Source organism: Carassius auratus, chromosome 22 (genome assembly GCF_003368295.1).
Source record: "Carassius auratus strain Wakin chromosome 22, ASM336829v1, whole genome shotgun sequence".
Lineage (NCBI taxonomy): Eukaryota > Metazoa > Chordata > Actinopteri > Cypriniformes > Cyprinidae > Carassius > Carassius auratus.
The window spans coordinates 15,570,261-15,594,238 of record NC_039264.1 but is presented as its reverse complement, the minus strand read 5'-3'; the positions used below and the strand labels follow the sequence as shown (position 1 = coordinate 15,594,238).

Sequence of the window (23,978 nt, the reverse complement as noted above, 5' to 3'; positions counted from 1 at the left end):
TTATGCACAAAAGGGGAATATTATATATCTGTGAAATTAAAGTAAAAGTGATTTATTGTAGCGAAGTTTGGTCTTTTCTTAACATTGATTTTTAAGAACACTAATGAGTTAAGACCATTAAAGGGATAGTTCAAACAAAAATGAACATTTTCTAAAAACTTTACTCAGCTTCAGGTTGTCCAATATGTAGATGAGTTTGTTTCTTCATCAGATTTGGAGAAATGTAGCATTACATCACTTGCTCACCAATCCTCTGGAGAGAATGGGTGCCGTCAGAATGAGAATCCAAACAGTTGCTAAAAACATCACAATAATGCACACCAGTCCGTCAGTTAATGTCTTTGTGAAGTGAAAAGTTGCGTGTTTATAGGAAACAAATCCATTTTTAAGACTTTTTCCAGTGAAAAAGTCGCCTTGTCTGATTAAGGTGAGAAATATGCACAGAGCAAGCGCTAGTCCATCAATTAACATCTTGTGAAGGGAAAATCTGCATGTTTTTATGACATTTTAAATTAGTTTCTGATCAAAATATAATCTAGTTCATAATCAGCAATAATGCAGTCATTCTTATTACAATAAGTACATATTTTGCTGTCCTTATTCAGACAGGACAACTATTTCACTGGAACTGTGAATTTGTTGCATACAAACACAAAGCTTTTCACTTCACAAGATGTTAACTGGTGGACTGGAGTGGCTTACTGTGATGCTTTCATCAGCTGTTTGGACTCCATTGTGATGGCACCCATTCACTTCAGATGATCCACTGGTGAGCAAGTGATGTAATGCTACATTTCATGACATCTGATGAAGAAACAAGCTCATCTATGTCTTGGATGAACTTTGGTTGAGTTCATTTTCATTAAATTTACATTTCTGGGTGAACCATTCATTTAAATGTAATCTTAAGCAAAGGAATATCTGAAACTGGTCAGTTTCCATTCTCACAAACAGGCTTCCTTTACATGCAAATAAACGTCATTTTAAGATTCAATGATTTATCATTTTTACAATATATTTCACAATTAAAGTCATGGTATTGTTGCTATTATTGAATTTCATCCTTACAGTTCTAATGTACTGACTAATGTACTTTATGTTGTTTTTGCCATTACCAAGTTTACAGGAGCCAAATTAATATACAAAGAGCATGCAAATAAATAAACCGAAGTCATTCAACTTAAACAAGAGTCTGCAATTTCTGACGTTATAAATTATCATGGCTTTTGGCAATGCAACAAATGTAGCAGAATTCAACATAAAGCAAATGAGTAGCAATGCAAGCGTTGCTATTTACTCTTGTTATTCAGAAGTGTCTGTGTTACTTGGAAAGATTAACAATGTAGAGGACACCACTGAAAAGATGATGAAATGTCCAATTTGCACACACAAATTTGATGTAGCCTGTTTCTCTTATGTAGTTGGCAAATGGATGGATGTCTTTATGTTGGAAAAGCTTTGTATATCATTCCGATTTCCAGCATCCATGACATTTTCCACATTCTCCATGAGTAATGTGACAAACACCCAATACTATCGCAAGCAATTCAACTGGGAGTCAGAACAGATAATAAACAGTAACAAAAATCCATATTTGTTTGACAAAACAAGAGCTAATTTTGCCTCTAGGAAAGACAGATAACAAAACTGCACACCCCGTCACCCAAGTTCGTCAAAATCTCTAAAGCTCGCTTATTTGAATGGCAGGCATGTCATTGCAAGAAACCATTATCTTAAATTGCACTCTTTCTGTCTTGCATCTTAAGCCAGTGGAAAAATAATCAAAAGTCTCACTTCTGGGAATCTCACCTGACAAAAATGTCAATTACTAGAGCCTATTATATTCTAGGGAAATCAAAAATACAGGTACTTTGATACAAAGTTGATGGTATATTTTAAAAATGCCACATAAGTGCTATAAATATTACAACTGAAAGTCACATAAAAACTAACTATTTAGAACCAAACCAATTCTAATCAGTATTTTGGATTTGGCTCTCTGATAAAGCATCCCTCAGAGAGCCACTGTTTGTTTAGCAGATAGCGAGGGAAACGCGCATTAATATTTCACCTGCATCCCTGAAAATCCTCCGGTGACAGTTGTAAAATCTCCCTGGATCCCATCCGTGAGCAAGCTTTCTGTCAGCGAATCAACAAGGCTCACTTTGCTGCTGCTGCAATCCCTCAATAAAAGCATGTTTATATCATATGTCCACTTCACATTGCTTTTGTCTTTGGTTTCTTAGGCATTTTAGGACACTCTCATATTCTCCTCAGGCATAAATGCAGCTCTTTTCACTGGCAGTTCTCAATGTTGTTAAATGGAATCCACTCTAAACTGTCCTCTACGGTTTCTAAAGCTTTAATCTATGTTTCATTCTCAAAAGGTTTCTTCAATGTCTTGCTACTAGGGATCGATATCGTGATATCGCAATAGCAAACATGTCTCAATATTATCGTGGTCACATGACGATATGAAACCATAGGTTCTCCAGGCAAAAAGTGTTTTATATGGAAATATTTCTGGATTTTTCTCAGTATAGAGGACTCCATTAGGAGCAAAAAAAAAAAAACAGTAGCGTGGAGGTGCCAATGTGCTCACTTGCTCTTAAAATACATATAATTCATCTTTCGGATCTGTAAAGACTCACAATAACAACAGGAAATTGTGTTTTTGTAAAATAATGAAAGCAAAAAGGATGCACCTTCTGCCGTCTCTGTCTCTGTGAACTTGACCACAAAACTGTGTATATATTTGCATTACAGTCACAGAAAAAAATAAAAATAAAAAAAATTACAATTTATATATATATATATATATATATATATATATATATATATATATATATATATATATATATATATATATATAGAGAGAGAGAGAGAGAGAGAGAGAGAGAGAGAGAGAGAATATATATAGAGATCAAAATGTCTACTTTGAAATGAACCAATTCAAATAGAAAACAAATATTGTCAGATTCTATAATCCTTAACATGCACATAGGCACATCACTACTGCAGAGATGATGAATTAGTGTCGTAAACTTCATCTCTTAAAACAAAAATGCACTAGTTTATCCATTAATTATTAAAATGTTAAATGTAACCTCCTTACTGTTTTCCCCTGACACATTCATAATCATTACTTCTGCCGATGTGCCGTGGCAAACTTATAAGGTGTGCTTATTAGGCTATGAAGGCAATTAAAGGCTATGTATATGATTTAAATGGTTTATTAATAAACATGCGATTAGTCGACTACTGCTTATAATGAACAGATACTAGTTGACCAGAAAAATCTTTAGCAAGGGGACAGCCCTCATAGATGACCAGGAAATATTTATTCTGGAGGTGAAATTATTTTTGACTATACATCCAGGGTCTGTGTAGTCAAAAAGGTTATTTAGATTAATTAAATATCCTTTACACTGAGGGGGAAAAAAAGGGAATGCTGTTCACAGAAAGATTATTTTGGTAACCAAAAATGGTTCTTCTATAGCATCATTAAAGATTCTTAACTCTTTCCCCACCAGCGTTTTAGAAAATGTTGCCAGCCACCGCCAGCGTTTTTGATGATTTTTTTTACTAAAATGTCACGGCCCCCAGAATATTTTGTTGGATGAATATCTGAACATGCAATACGTCAAAATAAAGAACATACCCTCTACTTTTAAACAACAACAACAATTTTTTTTTATTTTTTTTTTACTCAGGAGAGGCATAATAGCACCACCATATAACAGTGAAAACATTGAAATCCGGAAATATCCATGTTTGATTGGGAAGCATTGTCTCATAAATACCAGAAATTTGCATGTTTTGCGGAAAAAAAGTTAATGGAACCATCAATACAAACAAAGAATATTGGTCTATAAGAGTCTGTAACCTTTCCATTTCCCCAAAAGATTCTTTAAAGAAAATTTGCATTCGATTCCAAAAAATGTTCTCCATACCAAGAAAAAAATGGTTCCTTTAAGAACTGTTCACTGAAATGTGAATTTGTGTTATTTGGGGAAACCAAAATGGTTCTTTCACGACATTCCTGTAAAAAATCCCCTTTATTTTTAAGAGTGTGGAAAGACATCGGCAGATATAACAGCAATCATGTTTGCATGTAACATGCTGCTTATGATTTTTTTACCTAAACGAATTTCATTGACTAATCACCAGTGTCAACGCAGCCTCGTGTATAGAAGATCAAAAAGAGAGCCGTGAGGAAGGAAGGGGTTTTGTTGGCGCAGATGAAAGCCAACTGTGCTCTAGTTATTATTCTGTCATGCCAGGTTACGCCGTTTGTGCCCTTTCGACTGACATGTTTGTTATTTGAGCTCTGAGTGACGGGGAAGGGGTTGGACAGTGCTCTGGATTGCAAGTCTGAAGACTGGATGAACTGACGTAGGCAGTGATTTGTGTCATTCTCCCACTGTGCACTTCTTCGATCAGTTTCCAGTTGGTTTCTGAACCCCTCCGGCTCAGTCGCGGTAAGATTGTAACTACTAATCAGTCCCAACATGACCCTCGCTGCCTCAAACATTTGCCATTTTTTTGTAATTCATCTCTGACAGTGTACAGGCCTTGGCTTTTTTAAGTCTAAGTAGATTGTAGGGACCATTGCTGCCAATTTGGGTTAAGTAAGTCATTTTCAAACGTACAGTTTGACAAACTGACCAAAAATGGAGGGATTCAGCCACTCCTCCCAACTGGTGTCACTTGCTTTAAGCGCAATAAAATGTATGTGCAAAAGTACTAATCATGAAATATGGCTTTAATTAAATTTTCATATTGCTGCTAGCTGAACGTGAATTATATCTGGGTTGTAATAAAGTGAGCATTGGATCATACACACACGCTTTATGCGTTTTGGAAAGATATTTTTAATTCGAAATGCTCAAATTATGATGCTGCAAAGTGACAATCTTAAAAGTCAAGGTCAGAAATTCCATGAAGAACATCCAGGGATATTTTTTTTCTTCATTCAACAAAATATTATATATAATTGATAAAAAAAATATATAGTTATTTAGATTATTAAAATAAAAGTGTTTCTTAAAATGTGCCATTTATTGGGAGAAAAGCTAGAAAAAAATAAATAAATCAAATAAATCAGAAAAAGAAACATGAATAATGTATATAAAAATCACTGGACAGTTTTGCGTTATAGTGATTTTTTCACAGTTAAAGGGAATATTACCTCAATTACATGTTTAAAATCATGGTTATGCTGAAATGTAATTTTTAATTGTATAAAATATTAAGCCTGTTAGAACAAAATATACTATATAAAATTATTTCATCATGTCTCACTGACAAATAGCGGGATAAATAATTTTTATAGGTTAATCAAAAATACATAAATATATAAATAAAATAAATGTATATTGCAAGAAAAATCGACTATTAACTTTATTTTACATACATAATTGCTTACTCAAGATGCTCTTTGATAACAAATCTTATTTTTAAATTTACCAGTTTAAAGGTGTTTCGATATTTTACTGGGAACAAGACAAAAATGCTGATTAGAAAATGATTTTTTTTGCAGTGATCTCCCATCAAGGGCAACATTCCAAGCACATCCTGGCACTGAGCAGCAGCTGACATTCACCTCTGCATCCCTTTCATGCCGTTCTCCCCTGACGCTGAGCTACTGGAAGCGCTCCAGTTTTATTCTCTGCTCCGTCCTCAGGACCTGTGACTCAGACACCATCTCCAAGGTCGGCCGGCTGCTGCTGTAAATCTCTCTTAACAATACAGCCAGTCTAGAGAACAACACGCGTCATAATCTCGGGTCATGGGCTTCCTGGGACGATCACAAAATAATCAAGAACATTCGTCAGAGGATACATCCAAACCTGATAATTTCCAGTTTCAAGAATCAACCGGACAGTGTAGTGTCGAATAGGAATATTAAATGAATGTTAAAATAAAAGTGCTTAGAGAATTTTTTCGGTAATGACTAGTTTCTTTACACATACATGATAATTTACATTTATAATTTGCATTGCTTATAAGCCCGCACCCAATTTTCTACAGCACTTTTTTATTCATTTATTTCTTTATTTGTAAAAATGCTGCACTGAGAGAGCGAAAGAAAAAAAAAAAATGTTTTTAATCAGAAAGTTCTAGAAAATAGCATAATAATAAGAAGAAACATTAGTTAACAAACTGTTAACAAGAACTTGTTTTTTGGTTACTATGTTTTTGATATGCTGCACAGAAAAATCCTATTTAGCAGGTTTACAAGAAATACCTTTCCACAACAAGGAATAATTCATGTCCTTACAACACATTACCTTCAGTCTGGTCTGATCAAATGTTGTAATAATTCATACAAGATCAGTAACTTAATGGAGTTATAGACTGACAGCTGATACTAATATGAACAATCCTAAGTATGAGCAATAATATCTTAGCAAGTACCATTAATTATGTTACTTGCTAAGATATAATTAATTTTATTGATACAAGATTACCACATATACTGTACTGTTTTTAAATCAAATTGCTACACAGCCTATGTGCACCTTCAATTTCATGCTCCAAATCTCAGTATGAGTCACTGATATCTCATTCATTTTCAGCCCACAGTGACAATTTTTCTGCAATGTGTGCTCCACCCCATCCCGTTTAAATTACCCAATTACATTTCATTTGGCAATCTCTTTGAAATTCGCACAAAAACATTCCCGTGCATGTTTTCAGACATCTGTGTTAAGCTATCTGACATGGCTCAGTGCTTTTCAAAAGCGTGAGTGACTGTGTTTGGGTCTCTCTGGATTGATCTGCTTAATGTTTTATTTTGTGTTTTGTCACTCTTGTTGCTTCAGCACAATAAAACAAAAAGGCATAGACTAAACACGGCTTTCACCGGGACAAAGCACAGCTTTGATGTGGAGTAGAAACCTGGCTTTTAAGTTGAGAAGGAACCCCTCTTTGAACCTACCTCACACATTTGCTCCCTCAGGAGCTTGGTGGCTAATTTACTTTGTTTACGCTGTGTTCTCTCCCCAACTTTTGCCTTCACTTTCAATTTTTAATGCTATAGACGATAGGTGTTTCTCCTCCAGAGTGATGCAACTGCCTGTTCACACAGGATGCATAATTGAAATGCCCCTTGTGTCAAAAATGCAGATGACAAAAACACACAACCAACAATGGAAGACTGATAATGTGGTAAAGCATATCCATAACCAGCAAAAAGATTTAGAGGCTAATGCTGCATTTCCACCGCAGGAACTTTACCCAGGAACTAGGGACTTTGGCCTAGTACTGGTGTTTCCATCACAGGAACCAGGAACTAAATAAAGTTCCGGGTAAAAAAATGCCCCTCAGAAAGTCCCTGCTGGTGAGGCGGAACTTTTGGGGGCGGGACTTGGGCGCTAAAACATCCTGATTGGTTGAGATCACGCAGCATTGGTTGAGTTCAAACACCATTTATTCGGATCATTGTCTCTTTAGTGGTTAAACATAAGATATAATTCATTTTGGGTAAATCTAACAGGTTATTTTTGGTCTGTATTCAAATTATCTATATGTTAAAATAAAATGGCTGTATATATACATACACATATCTCTGAACTATGTACATTTCTGCTGTTGTTTATTATTTTTAAATGAAAAACAATAAGAGGCAGTGGTATTTGATATCCATTTTGTTTATTGTAAATATACAGTGAGGAAAAGTAGCCAAGGCGAGCTGGCTGATGTTATCAAGTAGGCTGCTGTTTGCAGATTTACCGGACTACTGAGGATGCAAGTCCAAAATCAGCGTACTTTTGTATTGAGAAACGTGAGCAGATCTACGTCACCAGTCTATTTGCCTAATCTTCACGGTACTTTAGACCGCGGTGGAAACGCAGAAATCAACAGGTCTGGGGGGAAAAAAGTTCCTGGGGAAAAAGTTCCTGGTACAAATGTTCCGGATAATTCCGGTGGAGACGCGGCATAAGTTCTGTTTTGTTTGCTTGTGCTGCAAAATGAGCAGGGAATTTAAGAGCAAGCAAAAGGCTCTGCCAACCGGTTGCATCAGCAGTGAAATGAATGGCCAAAAAGGTAAGGCCTAATCCTACTCCTACTTCTTGCCTTGCAGCAGATGAGATGGGCGTATATTATATCACTTAATTAATATTCATGAGACCAGCAAATGGGTCTCCTCCACTATTCCCTTTAAAAATAAAAAAATAAAAAATGTATGTACACCAGTGCACCTTTGTGAAAAAGTATCACACTTTAAAATACTTCAGAGTACTTATTACATAAATAACATACTATGTATGTGTATGTATATTGGTAAAATATATTAACTTTAAATGAAATATCAAATAACACACATTTTATATATACACAGTTAAAATTTTAATCAAATGCTTTACAGTACATGTGCTTTAGTATGTTAGTCGACACATCAACATAAGTGTACTTCATTAAATTATAAGAAAATATTATTAAAAGTATTTAAATGTATTTTAAAGAAATACATTTAATATGACTATATTACAAATTGCACTTTGAAAAATTTTATTAGTGTCTCTTTAAAAATAATTTTATTTCTATAATTAATTAATATTACATTATCTAAAAAACTATTTTTAAAAACACCTTTTTAGGTTCAAAGTACACACAAGTGCACATGCAAAGTCATGTTTAGCTTTGGATTTTTTTTTTTGTGGGTTAGTTTAGCAGGGTAGATTTGTATAAAAAAAATTTTGAAGTTCAAAAAATACTTTGATATAATATGAAATATGAAAATAATGTTTTTTTTTTTATTACAACTGTAACACTGAAAAATTTAAGTCTTTGCTATTTCAATCTTTGAGGACCCCTGGCCTGCTGTACTGGGCATTTCTGCAGAAATCAAAGCTGGAAATATAGAAACTGTCAGTAACTTTGCAACCGCTGACAGATGCCAAAAAACTTCTTCGAAATCTCATCCATCACTGAACGTATGAAGTAAAGACCATCAGCACATCTGACACACGCGGTTCCCAACCATCCCGTCAGCGCCAAACCAAAAGACAGCTGTGGGTCAAACTTCTGACCTTTCGTACTTCTCCCATAGAGCGGTTTGGTGACATTTTTCTTGCAATCCAAGCAACAAACCATACTGATGTATATAAAAATGGTGTCAATCTGGAATAAGGTCTCAAAAAAAACATGGGAATTTTTTCTACAACATTTTGCATTTTGCAGACCAACTTACTTCCCCAAAGTGACATATTTCCAAATAAAATTGGATTTTAACGGAAAACAGGTATGGTAGGCCCTGATTTATCAATCAGGAATTGGTTGTAATTGTAAAAAAATGGGCAGATGATTGAAGGGAAGGGCTCTAGAGATAGAGTAAGTTTAAAAACCTTCACTAGTGAACGGTTTACAATAACAGGAACCTGCATTAAAGTAAATATGATCCATTTAAATGTTGATCTCAAAGTGCTTCATGTGCCATTTTTCTTCCAAGTTTCAACCGAAAGCGAAGTCAATAAACATCCAAACACCCCATTCCTGCTAAACCAAAGGCTTGTCTGAACACAACAAACCTCAGCAAAGTAAAAGCTGGACATATGTTCTTAGCCTGCTTAATCTTGCCTTTGTGAGGCAAGACCTCAAGCAGTCTTTCAAGCAGCTCACCCACCCTCGAGCGCTTTAAATTAATATTCTACCGGCCATATTTCCATTTGTTAGGGCACAAAATCTCTGACTACCCACACAGCTTGAGGGACTCCGGGGAGAGCTGGAAAGGTCAAATCCCATACGTGAGAAGCAGCAGTGAACACTTCACAATGAAAAAAAAAAAAAGTCTACTAGACTGCTAAGAACTAATAATAGCAAATATATATTCCATTGTTGATACTGCAGCTTAAAAACCGAAAAAAAAATAACCCTCTACCAATCCATGCATAAAAAGAGCTTGTTTTTAGAGCAAACCTAAACCCTAAACACTGCAAAAATCTTTTTAATCAGAATTTTTGTGCCATTTTCCAGTATAAACATCAAATAATATATTTTGAATTAAGTTTACAGTATGTCAACAATTAACAGTGCAGTGCATTTGAACAGAACTACACTTAATATTGTTTTAAAGCCATTTAGATAATTTGTAATGGGAAAATGGGGATTAGGAGAAAGCATTTTTTGCAATGCACAACCATTTCAAGCCTTGCATTTTAGCAGCACTTTTCTTACTTTTAATATGCCATTACAATTACGGCTTTAGAGCAATAAATATCGCCTTGAAAGGCACTGTTTCTTCCCGTCTCCCAGCATGCAACCTGACATCAGTGCCATTAGGAGCTCATAGATCTGTCCTTAAGAACGTCTGACAGGCTAATCTATTTTACAGCCTCTTTTACAGGTCTTTTCGAAGGGAATCCAACTGAGGAATCCACATTGCTTGATGAAGTGAAAGTTTAGAGACAAGAGCAATGCAAGTAAGAGAGGCACTTCGGCCATCCATTACCCAGTAATGGACTGAGAGAAAAGTGAGAACTGCTCTCTAATGGATGGAGGGGGCTGGTTTCCTGTTGGAGCACATCCATAAATTGAAGTGATTGGCTGCTGATGTCGTAGAGACAGAGGGTCAATTTGTACATATTCAGATAAACCATCTATCAACACTTGCATCACTTTACAACTACGAAGACAGTTACAGTAAAGAATCAAGAATGCATTTGAGCATGAATTTAAAATGACACGAATTTAAAATAAATCATATTTAATTTCATAATATTTCATAATATTCAAATAATTATTATATATGCAAATGATTCACTCACACCGTAAAGCCCTGATTTGTCTTTGTGTGAATGATTTATAAAAATTAACATTTTGTAATATTTATTAAATTTGTAGTTTTGAGTGGAACTACCCCTTTAATAATCCAATAAATTACTGATGAATACATTCATGTTCCACCCTATATACTACCATACAAGTTTGACAATATCACATTATAGAAGTGTGTTCTCTATTTTTAAGTATATACTGTGTTCTGATAAGTGGTATAATTATTTGCATACTGTATGCACTACATGATATTTGCATGCTGTTTACACAAATCCCATCAATTTTGTATGAACTGTCAATGAACATAAGCGCAGTACAGTGAAAGAGCGTTTCATTTCCTGACATTTTTTTCATTTCACAATCCAAAAAAATAAAAAATACACATGAACCAATGATAGTGCATTAGTCATGGAACAAACAGCTTTGCATCTGTTTTTAACAATTTGTATTTGAAAAACAAGAACAGCCATTTAAAAAAAAAAAAAAATCTAAAATAAAACATGCATTGCATTAATGCGTTGCATTAACATTGCGCACAGCATCTCGACTCGCTAAACTTGGGGAAGGCTTGATCTCACGGGATTGTTGCCTTGTAAGCTAGCATAGAATGCTAAAAGGAAATGTGGTCTCTTTTGCTGCTTCTGAATTATTCAGAGCTAATCTGTTTTGGACTGCGCCATTACTCTACAACGCTATTAATACTCAACTGAAACAACATGCTTTCAGTAAAAAGCTTCAAACGGAGCTAAAGCACTTGGTTTTCCCAAGTCAGAAAGCAGACAGAGGATTTTAGAATGGAAAAGACTTTGGTCAAAATGATTTTCAACACTGAACGCTAAGTAACAATTTTGTAACACCAATGCTCTTCAGTCATGGAAGCAAAGAAAACCATGTTTTAAAATACTTATAAAAAGAGTTCAGGCTCACATTGGATTTCAAAAGGCTGGTTCTTGACAAAAATAAAAGGTCTGTATACAAGAAGAAAATATAAACTGCTTATAATTGAACTCTCATCAACTAATGTATCTGTGGATTAAAAGCAGACTGTGGAGGGAAAAAAGGCAACTGGATACTGGGGAAACTCCCATGGCACATTGCTCATATTTTAAAAATTCAGTTTGAGGAAGCCAGCGAGACTGAAGCTTGACTTCGGGACTCAGCTTGTGGTGTTAATGTAGGATTTGCGGTTTCTCTGTTCCAGCAGTGTATCTGGGTTTTAAAGTCGTGGAGATCAGCCTGGGCTGTACTGTGTAACCTGTCATTTAAAGCACTTCCCCAGGCCGCAGGTATTCCAGTATGCTGTGCAGCGTTCCTGAATACATTTGCAACTTCAATGAAAAGCACCTGAGTAAAATGAGTTACGCCTCTTTAAACCCATGCCGGGTGGCTTGTTTTCGATGTACGGCTCGTAGTTTAATTTTCAAAGGGATGGAGGTGGATTGCAGCTGTTATGCTGTCATGAAGATTTATCGTGAACAAACTATGTTGCATAATAAAGTCATGAGTTGATGATTAACACATTGACAATTCATGGAATAAATGTGGAGTATAACTGTGTTTCCATTACCTTTCAGATTAAACCAATTGAAAATAAGCTCAATGGAAACATGCCAGTTTTAGTCACATAACTTCAGTTAATTGAAACAACGTCTTTTCGCAAAAGTATTTTTTTAGACATTTATAAAATATTGCAAAAGTTTTTCCATCTGTAATGGAAATGCAGCTAGTGCCTATCCACCTTTTTTGGTGTCCTTGGTTCAAGAACAAAACCAGCTGGCTATGGGATGTTTTATATATTCTGGTTTAAATGCAAAATATGCATGTATATAAATATTTAATCCATTTGAGAGCAAAGGGAGCTGCTACTCACTGATTGGTGGATATTTATTAGCAGAATCTTGGGTAATGTAGTTTTTCCACCAGGAATTGCACCGTTAAACATGCTTGTTAAAAATAATTTGGAATAATGTTGGCTGATGGCTTCAAGAGAAGCATATGCCATCAGCGAACAAAATTGTAGCGCACAGTAGGTCTGCCTTCTTTAAATAATAATAATAATTAAATAAATAATCAGTTCCCCTGTGGAGAAAATTAATGGGATTTTTACTTCTAAAGCCTGACTTCTGCACTTAATTGTTTTCACAGATTTTTTTCATGATTGTATTTCCTTTTTACACAATACACCTGCAAATCTACCTTTGAGTATCTTAGGGCAGCCAATTATGCTGCCTACTTTTTTTGCATCCTAACATGCTGCCTACATGCATAGCTTAGTAGGTTTTGGAACGGAACTGCAGATGTTCTGCACCAAAAATCTTGATGCATAGATCTCATTACCATGATATAAAATGACTCATACCATGATATAAGCTATCATGATATTATATAATATCATGATATTTGCTCATATTGCAAACCCCTATAGTGATGGCTCACTAATGCGGAAGAGCAGTAGGATGGTAATTTACAAGCTACGATTGGCAAAAAACCTCACTGCACAAACTCTGACCTGCGTCTTGTCTGCAGGTCAATTGCATTGTAATGCAACGTTACTCATTAATCAACCGTTCAGTTTGCAGCCATCAAACAAGCCCTTAACCGAACACCTATTGATCACTGTGCTCGTGTGACAATTTTGGCAAAATTTGAGTCGCATGTCATTACTCCATCACTATTTGAGCCTCTGCTTTCTTTTTCAAAGATAGAATGGGGGTAAAAAATATCAGTTTGTTCCCAGAGGATCCTTCTCTCTTTTTCCGCCATTTCAGCTTCCAGTGCACTGGCTCACAAAATAGGGCATAGTGGCACAGAATTCCCTGCATGTACGATTTGTGGGCCACTGGTGCTGATGGTGAAGGGTAGAGTTCTGGAAGGGGGATGAATAATGTATTGGCAAAAGGCTTCGCTGTGTGAAAAGCTCTCGTTGATATGTTGTCGCTGTGTTCACTGCCTGAGAAGAACAGGGGGAGAGACATCTTAATAACAGCTTTCCCCATTCAACTCAAGACTCCACAGGGCACTAAATTGTTACCTGAGCCCAAGTCGAGTCTATGTGACTGACTAGCTAATAGCAATCTGCCTCTACTATCCTATGATCCAGTGCTATTATGAGACTTAAGCCTGAAATCAACCAAGCGATTACAACCCAGAAACGAAGGGCAACTGTCTACAGATGCACTGAAGAACAGCGAGGTCTTTCCAGGGTCTAATTCACAGCAGTGCACTTTCATGTCCTAGTTTGCAACTCTCGGTGGTTCGTGGGAGATTGAGAGGAACCAAACCTACCACTTTCCAGGGAGAATTTAAGGCAAGACAACTGTGAAATTAAAGTGACGACCACTTCCACTGGGGTTGACACTAATTGTTGAATTGATTCATTCCAAGCAGGGAACTTTTTCAATCTTGGTCCACTTAGTCCATCTCTTAAATGTAATCCAGGATAGTGACATCCACACTAATGAGTTCCCAAGTTAATTATTAAGCCAAATATCAACAAATATCGATCACATTTCACGAAGACATATCTGCAGGCAAAGAATAAAACTTGTCATTTAGCAACAATTAAGATTCAAAGAACTGGAGGCCACAAGCATTTATCACCAGATGTTCAGGTTTTCCTAGATCCTGCGGCTGCAGAGAAGAAAAAGTTAAGAAACTAGGATGTTTTTTCTGACATCTGAGATCCACAAAATATTACTCCAGTATACTCCAGGGACAGAAAACATGTCAGAGCTGCCTACGTTGACAGTGGTTTGGTATAACGATATATTTCAGGGAGAAGGTATGGTTCATGTTTTCATCTGGGTCTTGCAGAGGTGTAAACAACTTCAAGTTTGCATTCATTTTTATTTGTTCTAAAATAAGCCAATAATGAATGCACTGTTATTCTTGTAACGATCTTGGATCATTTTAATGCCGCTCGTAGCATTACAAAGGACCCCGCAGATGTTTAATTCACATCCAAAAGAATATGATACCACAATTCATGCTAGCAGAAGTGACAGTGTAGCACCAACACTTAAATGTACACCCACCTCATTAATGTTTAGTCCACGGTCTCAATTTCTGTCAACACTTTCACTATTGTAGTCATTATGTGACAGCGGTCTTGCCAAATGAGATGCTGTGCTTCCTGGATGGCATATTTACACTGATACAGCCAGAGATAATTACTCTGTTCGAAAACATAGAGAGCTGCTTCACTGCCTACATAGGCAGCTGCCTAGTAAGGTGACAGATTTGGAATGCTCTCCATAAGCAACATGTTTGCATGGGAGATTTGTTCTGGGAACTCAAACGGAAAATATGGCGCCAGCAAACACACGATAATGGGTTTGACTCCCAACTAATGCATCAACTGATCAAATGTTAATGCAAATGTAAGTTGCTTCAGATAAAAGCATCTTCCAAATGCATTAATGTAACCAAGATTGATTCCACTAGAGTTTGTCATTAGCATGTTGCTAAGCTAATAATGTATTAGCACCAGGCGGCAAGGAAGTCGACCGGAAGTTGAAGTCGGCTGCGTGCTGCCATCTTGTAGCAGAACTTCACTTGCGCTGGCATTCCCATTGACCCCCATTCATTTTGACGTCACTTTGACAGCGAATAACTTTACATCGTTTAAAGACTCAGTTTGTCCATTATTTATTTCTAAAGATACCCGACAATGTATAAAGGGCTCCATTACCTTCTATGTTACATTATGGCCCCGTAGAAACAGTTTTTGTAAAAATAGGCTAAAGATTGCATCATAACCACACGACTCTCTGTCGCATTACCGTACAGACAGGAGGAGAAGCTCGCAGGCAATTAACTTAATATGGTGTACTGGCGTTACATTTAAAAATACTATACAAAATAATTAATCAGAATACTTACTCCTGCTCACTCACGCCAAAGAACTCCCCGCTCAAGATCGCCGTCTCTGCAAGATTAACGATGGCAGTTTGCACGCACAGCTACTAGAACATTTACATCTGTCAGACAGGTTGCTGACGTCGTCAAGCTTCGTTTGAGTCTGCGCGTCAGAAACGGAAGTGCTAAAAAACGCTAAAAATGGGGTTCAATTGTCTCAGTTGAGTTCCAATGGGGTCACTGTGTCCATTTCTTTTACTGTCTATGATTAGCACACAATGTTTTTAAACATAAACTTTGTTTCTTTCAGAGTGACCCAATCCTGGCTGTCCCAAAAGCACTGAAATGATACAAAAACACTGCCTTTTTGAAGTCACTGATTGAGAAATGACTTCAAGCAGAATCCTATCATCTCCAGAGCTTCTGCATGTTCACTTTGCCTATAATCCGTAATACTGATGAAAACATTGTCTGTGACACCACAGTTGAAGGATCAAAGGTTCTGACCCGATTCTTCTGAGTCTGGACAGCTGATTGTTTTCACAGCTGCAATTTGGATATTATCCTGCTAAGCCTTCAAAGGAATTGCAAGACATGGATGATGATGATAGAGCAATTCAAATAGCCCAATTTCTTTCCCTTTGTTCCCTGAGCTGATCTATAATGTGCAAGAAAGTAAGAATCATGTTAGCCTCTCACTGCCTGTATAATGCTTTGGGCAGACAGGTGAATGGTAAAGTCACACTCACTCTCTGAATTTCTCTATGTGCATGTCTTAGCTGTAAACGCTATCTCATACCTAGATCCTGCACCTAGCAATGTCATATCAACCACAAAGAATATCCTAGCAGCCACATAGCAACATTATGATAATAACTACTTAGAACACCTTAGTAACTTCATAGCGACGCAATGGTTAAGCAACCACCCAGAACACCCCAGCAGCCACATTACAAAAAAAAGTCAAAATACCTTATCAACTGTACAGCAACATCCTAAAAATCATTCAGTACAACTAGCACTTTCTAAAATTATAAAATGGCGTTGAAACCACCCAGAACTCCGCCAACAACCTCATAGCAAAATGTTGACAACCACTCTGAACATCTTAGCAACCTCACTGAAACACCCTTGCAGCTAGCAATCTTAGCAACCACCCAGAACTCCCAAGCAACCACACAGTAAAATATTAACAACCACTCAAGCTAAATATCTTAGCATCTTTATAGCAACATCCTGAAAATCACTTAACAGAAACCCATTACATTTTAGAAATTGAACAGCAACATCCTAAAAACCACTCAGAACACCCTACATTGGTGTGCTAACAACACTTAGAATATTTTAGCAATCTTATGACAACACCCTGCAGCTAGAAATGCCTTAGCAACCACCAACACCCTAGAAACCAAAGCAAACAGAACACCTTAGTAACTTCACAGCAACATCCTAACAACCACTCAGAACATCTTAACCATAAAACAACATCCTACAGCTAGCAGTGCCCTATCAACGCAGAAAATCGTACAAACTTCACAACTTCACAAACTCAGCAACTGCACAGCAACATCTTAACCACCACTAAGAACACCTTAGCAACCTCATGGCAACACCTGCATTGTGAATTGCCTTAGAAACTCAGAAATCACTAGCAATGAATCAGAGCATCTTAAAAACTGAAAAGTAATGTGTTAGCAAACACTGAGAACAGTGACATCCTAATAACCACTGCACAGAACGTTAGCAACATCCTAAAAATTACTCAGAATGTCCTGGCAATCTCTAAGCAACACTTTACAGCTAACATTGCCTTAGCAAGCACATAGCCAAATGCTAACAACCACCCAGAAAACACTGACAACCTTTAAGGAACACTATACCACTAAGAACTTCATAGAAACTGTACAATAATGTATTAACAACCAACTAAAGAAGCATCATATTAACAAATGCTCACAGCACCTTAACAACTGCATACCAACATCCTAACAGCCACTTTGAACACTTTATCAACCTTCGCAATCACCTAGAACCCACATAGCAAAATTCTAACAATCTATCAGAATATTTTAACAACTCCACACAGCAATATAGCCAAAACCATTTAGATCATCATTATAACAATAGCAATGACCTGCACCTAGTAATGTCATAGCAACAACCTAGAACTACCTAGTAACTGCATATTAAAACAATATCAACCACTCAAAAGTACATAACACTAACATCATAGCAATCAGTTTTGAGTTGTCTTATTTTAATCTTTAAAAACCATTTCTGGAACTTATGAAATAAGCAAGAGCTGCAAAGAGTTTAAGCTGACCAAATAAAACTTTTATAGTAGAAGAGTTCCCGTTACACCTCTACAATCTCAGAGAGCTTGATTACATCCAAACCACAAAAAGCCGTTTGACAAACAAACTCCCATTTAATATGAATCAATCCGTTTTCTCCTTGGCTGCCCTCATCTCAGGCATGAGTGTGTTTATTTGGGTAAGACCATCTGAACACTAACTACTCTAAACCAAATCACATCCTCGGCAGGATGTGTTGAAATTTTGATGAGAGATCAGACAACACTTGAAGTCACTTCTCTGCAGGATTAAAGACAGGTTAGCCCTTGGGATGTCCTGAATTTTATTGGATGCTCACAAAATCTATGGACAAAATCTAGACGACGTTAAGTACAAGGTGATGTGCAAAATGTGAAAATGTCTGATCACTCGAGTCAGCCGTGAAAAAGCTAAATAAATAAATAAATAAAAACTCTAGAAATGATTGTGAAAATATCGGTACAATATCATTCCAAACATAAGAACATTTAAAAACACAAAAGACTAAAATTCATCTCTTTTTTTGAAAAATAAATTGCTACATTTCATGCAAGAGGTAAAATGATATTAATGTCATTACAATATTCTAGAAAATTATAAAAGTAATAAATTAATCTGCATACAATATTTAATAAGCTTAAAAAAAATCTTAAAGTTATTAATATATGCCTTGGCATACACCCCAAATCTAATAGCAAAATGCCAGCAAGCGCTCAGAATATCCTAGCAACAACATAATTCCTTAGAAACTGCACATTGGTGTGCTAACAACACTCAGAATATTTTAGCAATCTTATGACAACACCCTGCAGCTAGAAATGCCTTAGCAACCACCAACCACACCCTAAAAACCACAGAGTAAACAGAACACCTTAGCAACTTCAGAGCAACATCCTAGCAAGCGCTCATAACATCTTAACCATCCTTTAACAACAATCTGCTGCTAGCAACAATCCACAATTTCCTGGAAAACAAATGTAACAAGCAGAACACTTTAGCAACTGCACAGCAACATTCTAACAACCATTCAGAAGACCTAACAATCTTGTAACAACACCATGCTGATTGCATTGCCTTAGCTACTACTCACAACTCCTTAGCAACCACATATCAAAATGTATATAAAAAAACATCACACAGAACACCCTAACAAATGCACATCAGTGCACTGTCATCCACTCAGAACAACTGCAAAGCAAGATCTTAAAAAGATACTCCATGCCACAATGAATATTTTGCCATTATTTACTTACCCTGATGTCATTCCAAACCTGTAAAAGCTTTGTTCGTCTTTGGATCACAATTTAAGATATTTTGGATAAAAACCGGTAAGCTTGTCCCAATTGACTGCCAAGTAAATAACAGTGTCAAGGTCAGGGGAAAGTATGAAAAGCATCGTCAGAATAGTCTGCCATCAGTGATTTTATCGTAACGTTACGAAGCATCTGAGCTGTACGCAGGTGTCGTACGCTCTTGTGTATCAGCCGCGCCACAAGGACACGATTTTTACATGTATAAACTCTTTGGTTTGAAAGCAAACAGCGCGGAGCGTATGCCATCTGTTTTCATCCAAAATATCTTATATTGTGTTCTGAAGACGTACAAAGCTTTTACCGGTTCGGAACAATATGGGGGTAAGTGATTAATGACAACATTTTCATTTTCGGGTGGCGTAAGCCTTTAAGAAACACTCAGAACATTGTAATCTTGTAACACACCCTGCTTGTAGCAATGCCTTAGTAACCCCCCACAGCACCCTAGCAACAACATAGCAAAATGCTAACAATCAGTCATAACACCATAACAACCATACATTAGTGCATTCAGAACAACATATCAACTGCACGCAAGATCCTAACAACCACTCAGAACATCTTAGCAGTCTTATAACAACACCCGGCAGCTAGCAGTGCCTTAGCAACCACCAGAACGCCCAGCAACAACTCAGAACAACAAAAGCATTCACAACCTATTTTAATTCCATAATGTAAGAGTTTAATCCAAAATGACATTCAAAGAGGACCACCTTGGCAACTACGTCTCAGTGTTGACAACCACGACAACTTATCAACTTTAAAGTAATATTCTAGCAATACTCAGAAAATCTTAATCTCGTAACAACCTCTTGCAGCTAAAAATGCATTAGCAACCGCCCAGACATAACTTACTACCACACCAATTTGATAAATCTCACAAAGCAAAGACAAGAATAGATGTGAATTCACACTGGGCAATATATACGCTTCAATCGCGTCTACTGTGCAGTTGAAAAATTAGCATGACACGTTGTCAGCACAATCATTGAAGAGCTTATTGTCTTGTCCATTTGTACCAGAAAATAGAAGAGAGCATTTCATGATGTAATATTTTTAGTGACAAACAAAAACATCCCGCAAGTAATCTACAGCGATAACGCAAACCGAATATTCTGTTTCCGTTTGGTATGCACACACTTTTAGCAACTGTGCAATGCGTTAACTGCCACTCAAAACAACTTCTAATAATCTTCTAATTCAATCTAATAACACCCTGCAGCTAGCATCGCCTTAGCAATCACCCAGAACTCCCTAGCATCTACTCAGAGCAACATAGCAACTGCAATAAATAAATAAATACAAATTTGAAAAAGCATTTCCAACCCATTTTAAGTCCATAATGTGCCATTTTCCAAACTAAAATGATATTCAACAATGACAAAGGGTGGTGTTTAATTTCATTAATCTTCATTGATTTGTATTCATGATTAGTCTTTCAAACAGCTGTTAATTTCTTACATGAAGACTGCAGCAATGGATGCAGACCACTGCAACCCTCATTACAGCATCCCGAGGGCATTCAACATGCATCTTTTTTGGAAATGCTCTCAGGTGCATCTTCTCCTCTACTGGACAGAAGTTCAGTGAGCATGTTTAATCTGAATTAAATGTAGCACGTTAAAGTCTTAATGTCAGCAGTTATGCACATGCATACAAACATACTGTAGCTGAGGATAATGAAGTCAAAGACATTCCACATCACACACTGCTGGGTTCTCAACCATATGAAAAAGCATTTCCATCGTCTCCCACAGGATAAGCGCTGTGCCACTTGCGCGCCAAAGCAACAAGAGTGATAAACAGTGCGGCCTGCCACTCATACAGGATAATCAAATACGCAAATTAGGATCATTAATAACTGTCTCCTCTTTTCAAATCCTGAGTGGACTGTAAATCACTTCATAAATAAAAATTAATGAACAAGCCGGGGTGGTTGACAAATCTGGCATGCGAAGAGAAGATGACAAATACCTGAAGGTAGGTGTGGATGTAGGTGTTTCGTTTGGTTTCATTTCAAAATAAAGTCTGCAAAAATACTCACAAAAAAAGAGAAGTGATAAAAGACTCGTGATGAAGCGAGAAATGTTGCTAATCTGAGCTCCAACGCTCTGACAGAAGAGATATATTCCACCTCCCTGCTAAATTGGACAGTAAGCCCAATTAACAGAATTTGCTGAGCACTGAAAAGCCTCTTTAAATACAGAGAGAATCCATATGCAAGCGTCTACAATATAAAGATAGCTACTCGCAGATTTCTATATAACATTTTGGATTTTGAATTCAAAATTCTTATTTGACATAGCAGGTTATAACACCGTTTCTTCTGTTGTGTTTCATGAATGAGGCTCAGTGTCCCTATCAGTATATGTACAGTAAAAGAACATTCATTATCCGCCTAAATTTATGGCCATAAAGTAACCACAGTGAAAGATGCTGCCAAACAGCTCTGAGCACTGTTGTTTTTGCCAACATACTACACCTCTGCGCCAAAGTCTCTTTGGGAAGCCTTAGCACATATCATAAGTCTTTCCCTCTAGCACTTGAGGCACTTCACACTCAAAATGCTGTTTTTTTATTGTAATTATTTTTAATAATTGCAGGATAGATTTAGCCAAAACATTTCAACTTGCTTAATCTTCCCTCCAACTCAATCTCACAGGAATATGAATGTATTTATTGAGGTGTTGATTTTGTATAACTTTGCACAATGTGAATTGTATGGCGCTCCACACGACATGCAGAAAAATAAATTATATATCAGTCATTCAGGCAGGTCTCTCTCTCTTCCTCTCTCGCAATTTCTCTCTCTTTCTTTCTCTCTCGTACGTGCATATTTTATGCCGTTGATCGTCATCTTCATCCTTAATAAATGAAACATTTATTCATGCTTGGGTGTCGGCAGTGAATCCAGTGGAGAGAAATCCACCACAACTAACTGCAAACTGGTATTGAGATCTACCTCCTTTTTGTTAGCAATGTCCCAGCTTTCAACAATACAATCGATTCCCGAAGGACGAAATCAAGTATGGCCTCTCATTTCAGATGCCGTCACAGCAGAGAAGAAAAGACAATCACAATTTCCGTTTCATGGTGACTTCAATACAACTAATTTTGAAAAGTCGATTGAATTGTTTTAAAGAACCCCTTTCAATGTTTTTTGATTTGTTGTTTTTAAGGTAACCAAACATTAGGAATTGAATCTCAGTGCAATGATTCTGCGAGTTGAAAACTGCTTGGTCTGTTTCAATTCAATTGATTACAGATCCTGCCAAACATGAGGAAAGATTCAATCGATTCATAAAAAAAAAAAAAAAATACAACATAATGGTTTGTTTACAAATTGACCGTCCCTACAAACTTCTCACACTTTTTTTAAGGAGCATGAAACAATCATTAGGTTATTTTGCTGACATACCATTAAGTAACTACAATTACTCATCATGTCAGGCTACACTTTACCGTCTAATTTGTGCCTTAAAAGGTGCCCTAGTTTCAGTAATTGGCTTCACCCAATAATGAAGGAGACATCTTGAATTAATCTTCTTTCCTTAGGGCACATCACACATTGTTTTGCAAGATATTTGTGTGAAAAGTGTCTCAGAGACAAAACATCCCCACCGTTAAGAGACAATTGTGTTATTTACATATTAATTTACTTGAGAGGTGAGCTACTTGTTTGGGGAAACACTGCAAATTGATAGGTTGAAGCCGTCTCAAGCAATCAACTTTGTATTGTAGAGATGAATGAGCTAAGCATTTCAAATATTTATCAGTGAATAAAACTTGTTTTTAAAAAATATAATCTGTAAACACTGACGAAACTGACGAGTTGTTATTAGTACAACCAAAATAAGTCTTAACAACATTTCTGTTTACTTATGCACAGACTTCTTTGAGTTTTTCAGGACTTTATCTTCAAAGACTTCTTGTTTATTGTTTTGTCTGACTCACCTGCTTCTCTGGAAATCTGCATGAAGGCCTCGACTCCTTTCTCACCGTAGCTTCCCTCCGAGGCCACTGTAGACACGTAGTTCCACCCCATCAGTTTCACTATGTCCACCATGGCTTGCGCCTGGAAGGAGTCAGGAGGTACGACACGAGAGAAGAAATCGTATCGGCGGTCATCGCTCAGCTCTGGAGCGGTGGAGGCGTAGCTGATCTGCGGAATCTGAAACCAGGTGAAAAGAAGGCGGTTAGATTCACTGTCGCTGCGGTTGCTAAACTGAGTTGGCCCAATTTTTATTTCCGTCAGCTCTTATAATGGAAAATGATGGAGTATTTCCTGCTGTGATTCCGTATTGAATGTCAATTACTCAAACTTTCATAGGCAATTGTATCTTCCGGCTGTCTTTTTGACACAGTCAAAATATGAATGCTGGACTTCTGTGGGTTTTTGAAATGAAACTTATATAAAATGGAAACTGAAACAAGGCTGTGCTGATTTTGGATCTCTCTCTCTCTACTGGCAAAAGTGATTCTAGTAACACTTTGGATTTTTTTCCCCTAAAACCTTAAGGTGTATTGACCAGAATGTATTTTTTCTTAAATGTATGGTTTTTGAGTGTCACTAATTTGTGTGTTCAATGTTGAGCTGGGTTGAAATTTTTGGTAATAAAAAAGTTGGTAGCAATTTTACTTGAAGTCCTTATGTATAATGCATATATTAAAGAAAATTATGGTTACAATTATT

The 23,978-nt window shown here is 36.7% G+C and overlaps 1 protein-coding gene across 2 annotated transcripts in view; it reads right to left on the bottom strand.

Annotated features, from left to right (window-relative positions):
• Positions 1–23,978, bottom strand: part of LOC113039818 (metabotropic glutamate receptor 7) — a 184,066-nt gene that overhangs the window by 110,706 nt on the left and 49,382 nt on the right. For both annotated transcript variants that reach the window (XM_026197910.1, XM_026197911.1), the window contains exon 2: positions 23,240–23,456. In XM_026197910.1, coding sequence (XP_026053695.1) covers positions 23,240–23,456 — 217 coding nt within the window. The remainder of the gene's footprint in view (positions 1–23,239; positions 23,457–23,978) is intronic.